At 38.3% G+C, this 15,332-nt stretch overlaps 1 protein-coding gene across 1 annotated transcript; it reads left to right on the top strand.

Annotated features, from left to right (window-relative positions):
* The first annotated feature begins 12,828 nt into the window (after positions 1–12,828).
* LOC125659918 (uncharacterized) lies at positions 12,829–15,332 on the top strand. Its single transcript, XM_048891722.2, has 2 exons — positions 12,829–12,931; positions 13,990–15,332. Exon 2 carries the CDS (start codon positions 14,000–14,002, stop codon positions 14,999–15,001), a length of 1,002 nt encoding a protein of 333 aa, XP_048747679.1. The 5' UTR covers positions 12,829–12,931; positions 13,990–13,999; the 3' UTR covers positions 15,002–15,332.

Below are 15,332 nucleotides of genomic sequence, written 5' to 3'. Positions count from 1 at the left end.
CCACAACAATCATTATCCTAGTCCACCACAATTATTATCCTAGTCCACCACAATTACTATCCTAGTCCACCACAATTATTATCCTAGTCCACCACAATCATTATCCTAGTCCACTACAATTATTATCCTTGTCCATTACAATTATTATCCTAGTCCACTACAATTATTATCCTTGTCCATTATAATTATTATCCTAGTCCACTACAATTATTATCCTAATCCACTACAATTATTATCCTAATCCACTACAATTATTATCCTAGTCCACCACAATTATTATCCTTGTCCACCGCAATTATTTTCCTAAAACAATTGTACACCACAATTATTATTTCTACTCCACCACGATTATTATCCTAGTCCACCACAATTATTATTCATATTTCATCATCATTATTATTCTTATTCCATCACAATTCTTATTCTCCTTTCATGGTATAAAAGATTAAGACCTGAATAACAGTTCGGGAGACTGTTTTCATTCTAATAGAATGATGAAACTACACTACAAAAACTTCCTTTTTTTAATTTCCCATTCAGGTTACCTAAAAGAGATATACCGGTAAAGCTTTTGCCCCTCCCCTTCCAGGCCAGAATTTCTTCCCAGGGGATATGAAATCTAAAACAGTTGTAGACCACCACTAATTTGACTCCCACCCGCGTGACCCTGACTTCTTACCCCAGGGGCTACTAAATTTAAAACATGTATTTCATTCATATGTCGATTCGATGTATCCCTGTGAGCTCGAAATAAAAGACACCACAGAGTCGTCCACTTCTGCTTCATACTTAGATATTTTATTGAAAGTAGACATTAACGGCAAACTGACAACTCAACTGTATGACAAATGGGATGATTTCAGCTTCTCCATCGTCAACTTCCCATATTTATGTAGCAATATTCCATTATCACCTGCATATGGTGTTTATATCTTTCAACTGATTCGATACACAAGATCTTGTTCTGCGTATAGTCAGTTTTTAAATCGAGACAAGCTACTGACAAACAAGTTCATGGTACAGGGGTTTCAACATTCTCGATTGAAGTCAGCATTTCGCAAATTCTATGGTCGTTATAACGATCAAGTTCGTCAATACAACCTACCATTGGGTCAAATGCTGTCTGACGTGTTTCATGCCGATTGTTAGACCGTTCTTGGCACAGTGATTTTGACTACGGATAACCCCGTTTACCTGATCATGATATAGGGCTTTCAGCGAGTGTGACCGGTCGACAGGGCATGCTTACTCCTCCTAAGCACCTGATCCCACCTTTGGTGTGTCCAGGGGTCCGTGTTTGCCCAACTCTCTATTTTGTATAGATTTTAGGAGTTATGAGATTGATCACTGTTCGTTATCTTCATCTTTCATGCAGACGTCTGTGTACTTTCTCTACATTGGAATTAAATCTACATTCAATATCAAAAATGTTCATTCACTGAATCTTTTCTTATATTTCTTTTAAAATACCAATTCCACAATTTAATTAAAATAAGATCTTCTCTGGCCGTTACACTTTCTCCAGTGTAGAAGATCTAACATTCCATTCGTGTTTATTTGGGGGGGGGGGGGGGGGTGGGGTTGGCTTTTTTAAAATTTTTATTTTTTAATTACCATAGCCCGCGTAATTATTACCACATATGGAACGTCGTCGAGGTAAAATGTTGCATTTAAAGCTGGTATGTATTTTTTTTAAAATACATATGAATATAAACAATAAAATTTCTTTATTGTCTGATTGGGTGATGATGGTAGTTAGCATTGCAGAAAAAATTCATAACCCGCTTACGCGAGTAAAGAATGTTTTTACACGGGTTAAGATTTTTTTTCCGCATTGCTAGCGCACCTTCATCACCCGATAAAACAACAAAGAAAGCGTTTTATTGTTTAAATGATGACAAATTTCAACCATTGATCCTTTTAACCCCCCTCCCTAACTTGACCCTGACCTCCTGCCTCGGTGGCATTGAAATCTATAATATTAGGTTGACAGCTGGTCTATATGTGAATGCAGTTTTCATTCAGTACTATAGAAGTATTAAAGAAGACTTTATTTCAGGCATTAACAGTATTACTGACCATGTTGATCCTGTACCAGGACTTATACTTCTGCCGTGGGGTAATGAAATCAGAAATGTCGACAGTAAACAAGATTTATAAATATATAAGTAATAACTACGAGAGTATATGACGAATTTGGCCGCGGTCTGGAGTCTGGACCCGAGCTTATAAACTAAGAATAAACTTAATTAAGTCTAAAATTCGATTCTAACTAACTTTTGAAATAATTTTCATAAACAAATAAATTTTCAATATATGTTTGCATTTAATTATATATATATATATATATATATATATATATATATATATATATATATATAAACCAGCAGTTTTTTTAAACATATCTTTAGATATAATTAATCTAAATTAAGTCTATTCTCAAGTTTATTTTCTTGAGGACTGAACTCCTACTCTGGGAGCCAAAAAATTTACAATTTTGGCAGAAGGCTCTCATATATATATCTTCATGAACAAGCAGTCAGTTTTGATTTCGTGTCAACAGGAAAAATGGTTTTGAATATTACAAATATCAATTGGGTTTGATTAACACTATATGTCCATTTTGGTCCCACAAAACTGGCTCCGCACAACAAAGGTAATCAGTTTTTGGCTATTTTTAGATCCCTTTCTAGAATTGAAATTTCTGACACTGACGTCATAAATAGTTCAACGTCACAATGTCCTGATTCGTCACAATAACCAGTATAACTATTGTTGGTGTTAGCCATGGGTGATACCATTGACTTTTATTTGGTAGAAGAAGGCATTAAACAAAACAAAGATTCTATTCGTCTTCAGGAGGCTGTAGGTCGAATGATATGGAATTGCGCGCACACGGAGTTGGCGTATGTGCAAGAAATTGAAAGCTGGAGGGAAAGCTATCAAAATGAAATACCCAAAGAAGTTGGCGGCCGAGGCATACTGGATGATTTCTTCCAATCAGCCCTGTCTGGGGATACAGACCGCTTGGCAGACATTCATAGAAACATCTATGATAAACTCATGGCCAAGAATGGTCCCTATCAGAAACTCCTACAACACACCCGGCAGGAAGATGGAACGCGGTTAAAAGAAATAGAGGAAGAATTTGTGTCTTACAACTCACAGCGGGGTGATCTAGAGGACGTTATCAAGAATCATAAGTTGTCGTTGGACAATATGAAAGCACTTTTGATTGAATTGGAAGGAAAGCTTTCCAAGAGAAGTAGAATTACCGATGGACGGCGATCCGCTAGGGGCACGAGCAAATTAGAGTCCATGAAGACACAACTGTCTCATCTCCGAGAATGTATCGAAACAACCTCAGCAGCATGTACAGATGATGAGGCAAAGTTACAGTCTTTAATTAATAGTAAAAAGAAGACTCTGCAGATTATGTTCCAAGAACTTAAGGAATTAGACAGGGCCACATATACCGTGATTCACGAAGTGATTTCACAGAATGTTCCGCGATATGACTTAATTCATGAAAATATAGAATCCTCTAAAAACCTACACACGATCAATATTCATGAAATTCACAGTCAGAATTGGATACAAACCGAAGAAAGAGCTAGGCTGAAGAAGGTGGGGCTTGTGACTGGGGTTGATATGTTTTTGGTGATCAGTCCTTCCGCACAACCACAGAATCTAAATGTACATGTTACAAAAGAGGGAACAAGGACCAGGGAGAGACAATTGGTCCCATCACACACTCCTATTCGCCGTGAACAGCAAGATCCACCTCAGAAAAATAAAAGTACTTGTTCTGCTCGCAGTACCGCGGCCTGTTCTTCCGGTTATGATGCAGTTCTGAAAAGATCACTAATCATGAAGTTCCCGTCACCACTGGTGACAGAATATTGTGAAGATGATATAGAAACTTTAGAACTACCAGAAGAATCATCTTGTTGTCTGCCAAATCCATTTACCATCAAGGAATTCTGTGTTTATGGGGCTGAAACAAGCAAGAAGTAATGGCGGGAAATCTTTCGTGACGTGTCGTGATGATGACAGTAATGAAAATAGCAGCGGAAGTACCTTGGTACACCTGTAGCTAAAACAGCTTATTCAAGACTTTAGATAATCAACATAATTCAATATAAATTTTTTGCTAAAATCCTTTGTTGAAAAACCAACCATTATTGATTAAAATATATGTACTTGAATTAGTGTTGTTAAAACGTCATTCAGTTTAGGATTGATTCTACGTGTGAAATACAGATACATGCTAAGCGCATGATGCAAAACTTTTCCGTCTTTTTTTTTTTCGTGGTATACCTCCATCCAACGAAAAAATAATAAATTCATTCCTTATCATTTAACATTTTAAAACATTGAGATTATATGATAAACCATTATTTAATTTGAGTTGAATTAACGAGTTATTCTTGGACTACATTCTATGTCATTTCGAGATGGGCGTAGTAATTTGTAAATACACAACTTTAAAAAAAACAACAACTAAATAATCAAGATGTGGGATGCCAGGTAGGATTCTCTTGAGGGTTGTCACGGCTTCCATGTGGATAAGTGAGTGTTACAGAGGGGTTTTCGAGTTTTATCAGTGAATTCCTAAGGCGTCACAGCTGTTCTAACGTCGTACGTCAGCCTCATTTCGGTGCCCACTCATAAACATATTATGCCGGAGTTCGAAACCATAGTCGTTAAGGGCTACGATATTGCATTATCTCTGAGGCAGTGTGCGGTGTAATTTCTATGGAAACGAGGGGGTTACTTATATTCGGTCTTTCCTGTCCCCCTCGTTTCTGTCCAAGCCTTCATAAAGTAACTATGTGGGAAATCAGTCGCTCTTCGGTATGAATTTATTTCAACTTACATTTGATGTTATTCGTTCAAAAACTTACATAAATCAATTCATGAATGATTTTTCCGCAAGGGAATACAACTGAAACCATTCAATTCCACACTAAAGCAACGATAATCGTCGTCATTTCAAACACTACATCCTTTCCCTATCAAATTGGCCTCCATGATAAACAATGACTTCAGCGCATGTGTCACCTCATTTTGTAAAACAGCTAGAGGCCCAAGAGGGGTGAAATGCCTCACTTTAGTAAATCACACAAAAATCTTTTTGAGTTTATTTTCTATGAAATGTTGAATTTTTAAATTTGTAAATATAAAGAGGACATTATGGTTCGTGTAACATCGATAATGAGTGACATTAACTCTTCCTAATATCATTTAGGAATCTTTCCAATTGTAAAGTTAATATTGACAATACATGACGAGTTTCGTAGACATCACCACCTCCACCAGTATTGGTTTTAGATTGAAAGTCCCTTTAGTTAGATCCGCTCGCGTAATGTATGCGAGCGGATCTAACATCTAATTTTCATTAGATTGTAATAGACCAGACCGATATTCGTCCCATGAGACCTCCTAAATCTATAGTGAAGTGATCTATCAACATGACCATTTACTACTTGCCTAGACGATCCAATCGCCATACTTGTATCTGACGACAATATCCTAAATATATGTCCGTGTGTCGTCTTATTTATCATAATTAAATCATATACCGGTGTTGATAAATTATTTTCACTCAAAATCTTGTTAACATTGAATAACTCTTAATAAGAAAGTAAAAACGTACCACATTTATGATCATGTTCATCTTAAAACATCACAGGAAGCAACTTTTAAAGAGCCAGTCTATACAAAGCTGTACACGTTTATAATGCTGACCTTTTCCAGCGAATCCCTTCACTTATCAAAATTATCTTTCATTCTTTAGACTTTCCATTCATTAACATTTTTATAAACTCTTGTGTTGTTTTCTCATAAATAACCTTTGAGGTCCACAAAAACGGGGGGTCTGAGACTCCTCTTGATCCGTCCTTGTTTTTCCATTATACATTGTATTTGTGTCCAAACACATCTTCGAACATTCATTATTAAAATCCATGAAAACCGAATCATACGGCTTTAAATGGTTTCGTTTTAGACCATGGGCCAGTAACACATTAACCCCCAACCCCAACCCCCCCCCCCCCCAACCCCTCCCCGGGTTTCTCTGCACTATGAGTATTTGAAAGTGTGTATAAAATAAAGGTAAATGAAGGTTGTTTGACAAATTTATGTTGGGTCATTTTCAAGGTATGGTCGTTTGAATTTATAAAATGTTTTCGAATTTGATACCGCATGAAAGACGTATGGAGCGCCAAATTAACATCAACTCAAATAAATGAAGATATCTTCAATTATTGAAAGATAACATCAATTCATTTGATGCGCGCAACAATTTAATTAAAGATCTCTTCAAACAATTAATGATAACTTCAATTCTGAATTATTGCGCGCATTAATTGAATTGATGATAGCATTAATTCTTCAGCTGAATTGATGCGTGCTTTAATTGATTTAATGATCTCTTCAAATGAATTAATGATATCAACAATTGAATTGATGCGCGCTACAATTCAACTGAAGAGAGCAATAATTGATATAATGCGCGCATTATATCAATTAATGAGAGCAATCATTAAATTGACACGCACAATAATTCATTCGATGAGTGCAATAATTGATTTAATGCGCGCATTAATTCAATCATTGCTCTCTTCAATTGAATTAATGATATCTTTAATTCATTTGAAAAGAGCAATGATTATTTTAGAGAGAGCAGCTATATAATTAAAGATATCTTCAATTCAACATATCCACAATTGAATTATTGATCTCTTTAATTGAATTGTTGCTCTCTTTAAAAGAATTGATGCGCGCATTAATTCCTTATACAAAAGCATTGTAAATAATTAAAGATATCTTCAATTGAATTAAAGAGATCATCAAATTATTTATACCGAGCTGTATATTAATTATTGCGAGCAATATTTCTACGAAATTGATGCTCTCATCAATTGAATTGAAGAGAGCAATAATTGAATTAATGCGCGCATTAAATCAATTATTGCTCTCATCAATTCAATTTATGCACGCATTAATTCAATTAATGAGAGCAATAATTGATTTAAGAGAGCAATAATTGAGTTGATGATATCTTCAAATAATTGAAGATATCTTAAATTATTTGAGTTTATGTTAATTTGGCGCTCCATAAAGACGACACATTGTAAATACAAATAATGGGCTAGGGGCTTCCTAGAGAGGACATCGGTGACAATACGAATAAAAAAATAGAAGACAGTGAAATGTGGAAAGTGTTGCATATTTTTGAATGTCTGCAAAATACGGTTTTCATAAATAATTGAATAAAATGTTTTGAACCTTTTATTGTGTTAACGCATTTATATTTGACATATTTACATCACAATATTTATAGAGATCAATTGTTTTTCAAAATCCAAATATAATTACACTTCATTATCAAACTTCAAGTTATCTGCCTAAACGGGATACCGGAAGTGACGTTGTTCATGGGCATCATCATAGTAGTCTCTCTGTTCCGAGAATGACAGAGTTGTGCACTCATCTGTGTCTACGCATATGGCTCCGAAGTCCGAATTCAGATGCACATACACGGTCACATTGTTAACACTGAACGCTGTTGGCTGGATCAGATGCATTTGCTGCTGCATGACGACGAGCACGAGCGGAGGCGTGTTCTTGACGACGGTTGTCCTCAAAGTTCTGCACTGCTGATTTTGTGAGAGAGCGCCAAAGTGTGCGGTCAGCAGCCACTGCCTCTAGTTGATTAGGCGCAATCCTCGTCCATCTGAGGTTGGCTTTGAGATTATCTATGTACCACTTCCTTGGGCGACCATGGTTGCGAGCTCCACGCACAAGTTCCCCATACAGAAGTTGTCGAGGGATTCTTGTCTCTTCCATGCGGATAGTATGGCCAGACCAGCGCAGTTGGGCATGAAGAACTTTGGCCGATGCTTGTTGTACTGGCTCTATCTAAGACATCTTGGTTTGTAATACGGTCTTGCCATCGTATGCGCATAATAGATCGGAGTGCACAGGTGTGGAACTGCTCCAGTTTCTGTATGTGCCTGCGATACAAAGTCCCTGTTTCGCACCCATACAGTAATTAGGTCAGGACTACTGCATTATATACCTTCAGCTTGGTTGAAAGGCGTATGTCTCTGTGCTGCAGTACTCTGGTGTGGAGCCTACCAAGTGCTTGGCTAGCCTTTTGGATCCGGACTGCAATCTCCTTGTCCAATGAGCCATCATCAACAATGGTGCTACCTAAGTACTTGAAGGAGCCTACATTTTTCAGCTCAGTTCTATCAATGGGGATGTTAGGCTGCTTGGGTACACATTTCGGTGCAGGCTGAAGGAGGACTTCTGTTTTCCCGAGACTAATTGTAAGGCCAAACAGCTTGGAGGCTTCGGAGAACTTATCCACTAGGAGCTGCACATGTCCCTCTTCATGGGCCATCAAGGCACAGTCATCAGCAAATAAAGTTTCTACAATAAGTCTCTGAAGTGTCTGTCTTTGCATGGAGGCGTCTCAGGTCAAACAACGAGCCGTCGAGACGGTATCTGATGTAGACACCAGTGTCAATGTCCTTTACAGCATGCAGGAGTACTTGTGTGAAGAAGAGGTTGATCAGTACATGAGCGAGAACACAGCCTTGCTTTACACCGTTAGAGATGTTGAATTTTTCAGAGGGCTCTCCGTCTGACAGCACTTCACCAGTCATGTTATCATGGAACAGTTGAATGAGTGATGTGAACTTCGCTGGACATCCAAGTTTCTTGAGAATAATCCATAGTGCTTCTCTGTTGACAGTGTCGAAGGCTTTTGTAAGATCTATGAAGACTGCATAGAGGTTCATATTCTGCTCGATGCACTTTTCTTGGACTTGTCTTACTGCAAAATCCATGTCAACTGTGCTACGTTCTGGACGGAAGCCACATTGAGATTCAGGGAGGTTGCTTTCTGAGATGCTTAACAGTATGTTAAGGATGATCCGTGCAAGAATTTTTCCAGCTATTGAGAGGAGTGATATGCCTCTGTAGTTTCCACAGTCTGACTTGGAGCCTTTGTTTTTGTACAAAGAAACTATTGTAGCATCACGCATGTCTGCTGGCATTTCTTCTTCCTCCCAGATATTAGTGAGGATATTGTGAAATGTCCCAAGGGCTTCCTCGCTGAATGCTTTGTAGACTTCTACAGGAATACCATCCTTGCCGGGAGCTTTGTCACAGTTCATTTGTTTTATGGCCTTCCTTACTTCACTAACCGTTAGTGGATCGTCAAGTTCCTCCACTATGGCTTGTTGGGGGATCTGGTCAAGGGAAGATTGGTCGACAGTAGTTGGGCGATTAAGCAGTTGACTGAAGTGTTCCCTCCATCTTGAATTGATTTCAGATTTGTCCTTTAACAGTGTGAATCCATCTGCAGCTAGCAGAGGCGTGGAGCCAGTTTTTGAAGGAGGACCAAAGACTGTTTTGATGGAACTGAAGAACTGCTTCGAATTGTTGCAATCGGCAAAACCTTGAATTTCTCCGGCTTTCCTATTCCACCATTTGTCTTGCATTGATTTAATCTCCTTTTGTGCAGTGGGTTGATGTGCCTTAAATCTGTCTTTCTTTGCTTGGGACTGCGGGCCATTTTGCCATTCCACGAATGCTTGGTTCTTCTTAGCCAAAATGTCTGTAATGCGATTGTTATTTTCGTCGAACCAATCCTGGTGATTCCTTTTCTTGGGGCCTAGAATGTTCTTAGCTGTCTTTGTAACCACTCAGAACGCTGGAAAGGGGTACTAGGTAGACAAGGCATTGGCAAGATGAACAGTAATGGCCTACTACTGTTGAACAAATGCACCGAGCATGACCTCGCCATTTCAAGCACAATGTACAGAATGGCGGACAAGTACAAGACTACCTGGATGCATCCCAGATCAAAACAATGGCACCTAATAGATTATGTCATTGTGCATCATAAAAAACAGATATAGAGAAGGAATCAGTGGGGCGCGCCCCCTATAATTTAAAGATTTAAGGTAAATCTTGTTTAGAAAAATGTACTAAACGATTAAGGAAGCAATAATTTCTTCCACTCCTGGTGAAATAAATGACAAAATCTTTTGATTTCTTGAATTACTTTATTGGGAGAACTTAATTTTTGTTTTACTAAAAAAACCATTTTACTACCACCATATTAAAAATGATAGAAAATAGCAATCTATACCCAGAGTTGTCGTTCCTTGCTCTGATAACGTCTCAAAATAAGCAATGTTATTCCACATGTAAATCCACTTTTTTTACGGCTAATAAAACTAGAAACTATTTTATAAAATATCGGGAAAATATAGGACAAGCAACTATTTGTAGATTTTTTCCAGTACTATATATTCTTCATGTACCTATGTATATGCCTGGTGCAATAGAACTACCCAATATCCACGTTGTCACAAAAAGACTTGACATCTGCTCAATATTTATTTATTTACGTATATTTTTGTAACTGAAGTCAAAACCATACCTTATATGAGCAGACGTGCCATTTTACAAAAATCTTGTAAAACCCTTGAGACGTTGACAGAGGTGCAAGTGAGTGTAAGGAACGATAACTCTGGGTAGATATTGAGAAAATAGCACAAATGACTTAAATAGGAGACATATTTCAAGGCTAGCCATATGGAATCTGTAAAATCCAGGAGCTCCCCCCCCCCTTGAGGCCCCACAAGGACTTCGCCCTGGACTCCCACTCTCATAAAGTGGCGCGCCCCGTAACCGCAATTCCTGGATCCGCCCCTGGGAATTTGTCATACAACACACAGCGGGATGATCTTGAAAACGCAGTTAAAAACATAAGCAGGCGATAGACAACATGAAATAATTGAGTTGGAAGGAAAACTTCCCAAGAAAATCAGATAAAAATCCACCAAAGCCATGCGCTTTAGTAGATTCCTTACTTAAAGAGATGTATCTCAAAGTTAAAGATATATCTCTTTTTCGAATGAATAGTCAAACGGCTTACCATAAATATTGGGAGATATTTCGTTATTTATAAAGTGATTGAACAGTTTGAGAAAGAAAACATTCCGCGATATGGCTTAATTCGTGAAAGCACGGAGGAGAATCCGAAACCCTTTACAAACCTACAAGCGATTGCCATTCTAAAAATTCGCAATCAGAATTACATACAGACACAACAGAGGACAAGATTGAAGAAGGCGGGGCTTGAACATACGGGGGTGATATTTTTGGGTGACCAGTCCCGCCGTACAACCAGAGAATCTAAATGTAACAGAGAAAGAGACAAAGATCAGGAAAAGACAAACGGTCCAATCACATTGTTCTACACCCCAAGGACGGCAAGATCCATCACCAAAAATAAATAAATAAAAGTACACACATTGTTCAAAACACGACACGGTACACTTTCAATTCTAATGCAATGCTGAAAACACACTCATCGTGAAATTCCCGTCGCCGTTGGTGACAGAATATTGTGAAGATGATAGAGAAACTTTAGAACTACAAGAGGAATCATCTTGTCATCTGCCAAATCCATTCATGGTCAAGAAATTCTGTGTTGATGAAACCGAAACACAACCATTCCCGCAGACGAGCTGGCGGGGATCATTTAGTGGTTAATCAGTTAACGACGATATTGAAGTAATGCGGAACATCAAGTCATTGCAAACGCAAGTTATAAAGCGCGAAGCAGCAAAAAACTCAGTTTGAAAGCCTCCTCACACATGGACGAATATCCCCCGATGTCTACTTGCGAATTGAACTTTGAACAGCGAAATTCGTTTTCATTAGTGTATAGACGTGGTGCATCGCTGGTGGTGTTCGTATGGATGCGTTTGTGAGCGTTTGTGTCAGTTGCGATTAGTTCTGTTCATCAGAAAATTTTCAGCATGTTGAAAGATTTGTGGCGAATAACTGTTTCGTCTATCATTCGTTTCAATACGTAACCAATCGGAGAAGTGTTTGTCAACTGGCGTTTGAGATTGCAGCTTTCAGCAAATTTGCATATCGTGATCAGCTGATTTGCATCTCAAGCAAACGAGAACGATCAAAAGACGAATCTTTGCGATTGTTTACGAACTTTTACGAATTGTAACGAATATTTGCGAATTGTAGCGGTTTAAATCCGACGCATGAGAGCGAATAATAGCAACAAGTTAACGTTCAGAAAACGAATTGTACACACTTGCATACGAATCAATAAGAAGGGTAGCTGAGACATGCGAATCATAGCGCTCCTTTTGTGAGTAGATTTTAGTGTACAGACATATGCATGGTTTCTGGTGCTAAGTACTCAGACCTGCAGTACTCCTGGCGGATCGCTGAGGTTCAAGTGGAGATTCCAGGATCTATACAGCATCAGAATCCTGGAGATGATGCAGGATGGTTCCATTGGAATTCCAGACCCACGGCCCTTTATTTTAGTAAAAATTGGGGTTTCGGAAATCCGCCAGGTCTCAAGAATATATAGAAGGCTAAAGTCTAATTTTTGATAACTTATATGTTAAGCTTGATCTTAGCACAGATGTTTAAAAGGAACTGCTAGTATATAAAAAAAATAATTGCAAAGATATACTGAAAATTTTACTTGCTTCAGAAGTTAGTTAGATTTGAAATTTAGACTTTCGCCTGTACTCAAGTTATGGTCTTGAGACCAGATCTCCATGTCTTGTGTTTAAAGAACCCTGATGTGTGCTGTGTTCCCTGATGTACTATGTTTTATCCCCTCCCCCCCTTTCCCCTGTCTCTATATAAGTAAAGACACGTTCCGCTTCCTGGTGCGAAATTACTGGATTATTTATATATATGTAGATCCGCGCCCCTTACCATCTTGTATTGTGTTAAATAATCTGACCTAGGCCCATGGTTTAAATTCCCGTTCAAATCGACATCAAGCATGAACAAGTGATGGAATGGATATTAAGCGATCTTGACGATGTTCTGAGGATTTTAGTCGACAGAACTTAATGTAAGTCTCAATTACAGTGTGGATCTCTTAAAAAAAACAAATGAAAAATATCAGGGGAACTTTACAGATAAGTTTGAGTAACAACGTTAATATCAAATTCGATATTTCTGAGATAATATCATCAAAATGTTGTTGATCTATTCAATATTTTCGAAAATTCTTATTCACGTTAAATAGATCATGATTTTCTATGAGGAAATATAACATTAAAAGCTGTATGACGTGTGGTTAATTTCAATGTTGAAAGTCTATGTACGTAAGAATTGCATTAATCGGCCTTTTAATGCCAAATGAAAACCCGATTGAATTCTTGCCAAGCCCTTAAATTGCTACGTTGCACAGCCATATAAGATATTTCTGCATGTACGGGATCTTTACTAGTATATTATTGATTTATAAGAATACAGTTAATGAAATCAAAAGTTCACGTGTTGACTTTTAGATATACTTGTCAATTTCTATAGATAACAGTCACTGTGTTGGCGGTTAGCACCAGTGTATTTACATGTACCAATCGGCGATAAAAAAACCCAACCCATCCACAACAACTAAAAACCAAATGCAGGGCTAGATTTCCCACAATATAAGACTATTTGATGTGCATACAGCATATCTAAAAAATTCATTCTATCAAATTGCATGACACTTTGGTACATGTATATCATTAGAAGAGGAACTAGGAAGTTATTGTAATTTGGTTCCAACCCTTTTTATGTATTCAATGGAATATGTTCAAAATATAAAGAAAAAAAAATACACACAAAACCCCCCAAAAAACGGAATATTTGTCAGACATATTTTGCACATTATCTGTGATTTCTGCAGAAATATGAGCTCTCGTCATTCCTTAGAACATTTTATTTTCATATTCCGATGCGAGACAGTTTCAGGTATTTGTGGTACTAACATCGAGATCTTTATAGTGATACCTCAAAAGTATATGTTTTTAAAAATGTTTATTCATCGTAATGAGAAAATGACATAAATTTGTTGTGATTCTATGTCTCTCTTGCTTCCATTAATATCTCACTTCAATATATTTTTGTATATTCATCTAGTTGACAAAACATGTATGTGGAAGTGACGTCATCACGATCCTCTACTTCCTCCATTCCACCATATCCAGGATACGACATAGACGATTCCTACCGGGAACCAGTGTTTGTACCACGAGTCCGGCCGGAGGGAGAGTCTAACTACAACCGCAATCGGGGGTCCGTCGGAAAATGGGCCTTTGGATGTTTTACGGAGCGACGGACTCCACGTCCTGTTCCACGGTGCCCAACAGACCCCTGTAAAGCGAATTACCAGCACGGTAAAAATGGGACTATCAAACCTCTGCTAAATGGCAAAGCCACCCCAAGACCAGAAACAGCGCCACCTAGAATAAAGTCGGAGGCTGAGCCCATCGCATCCATCAGCAGAGGAAAGCGCATGAAAAGAATCATTCATAAGTATGCACAGTCTACCCCCACGCCGCGCGTACCGAGGGTGAAGCCAGAGGCTGAAGAAATAGTCGTGCCACATAAAGGAGGGCGGATGGAAAAGCTCGTTCATAGTTATGGAAAATTGCCATTATCAGACAGAGGAGTTCCGAGGGTGAAACCAGAGGGTGAAAGTAACGCTCATCTCGACAAAGGGAAACGTATGAAAACTATTATCCACAGTCCTAAAAAGCAGACAGCACCAGTCTCTGCGAGAGCAGTCCCCAGGGTAAAACCCGAAGGTGAAGATAATGCCGATCTCGACAAAGGCAAGAGAATGGGTAACTTAATGCATAAATATGCACGTATGCCTGAGTCTTCTAGAGCAGTTCCCAGGGTAAAACCGGAAGGAGATCCGAATTACACTTTAGATCTCGGCGGAAGGATGAGTAGACTCATGCACGAGCCTCCTAGTTCACGTGTTTTCTCAAGCGCAGTACCACGAGTTCGATATCCTGAAGCGCAAAAAATATTACGAAAGAGTCGAGGACAAATGGGACGAATTTTGCGTCATGTTGGCCGAAAATCTGTTGTTCCGGTACCCGGGTACCAGTCACGCCAGTTTGAACGCTGTCCGACAATGTAGTCACGTGATCATGAGGAAATCACGCGGAAATGGCATTATATTACCACCACTTAAATATGCCTGGATTTGTTCTGAGGAAAAGAACATGAATATACTTAAAACAAAGTACGACGATCAGATTTAATGTCGAAAATGTCAGTAGACAGGTATTAGTAAATCGCCATTAGACAGGTATTAGTTTTTTCCCGCTGTTTGCTGGAGTTCATAAAGGCTACTCCATATCAGCCTTCGAAATCAGTATTAAAACGCTTGGTGCTTGTATATATTATCTACTTCTTAATTTATCTACATGTTTTATACACTTATTTATAAATAGTAATTACTGCACTTT

Source organism: Ostrea edulis, chromosome 9 (assembly GCF_947568905.1).
Source record: "Ostrea edulis chromosome 9, xbOstEdul1.1, whole genome shotgun sequence".
In the NCBI taxonomy this organism is placed as follows: domain Eukaryota; kingdom Metazoa; phylum Mollusca; class Bivalvia; order Ostreida; family Ostreidae; genus Ostrea; species Ostrea edulis.
Note: the sequence above shows the minus strand (reverse complement) of the source record. Positions and strands in the feature narration are given on the sequence as shown.

Excerpts from the sequence above, each read along its gene's own strand:
- LOC125659918 (XM_048891722.2), top strand. The coding sequence starts at position 14,000 with ATGTATGTGGAAGTGACGTCATCACGATCCTCTACTTCCTCCATTCCA.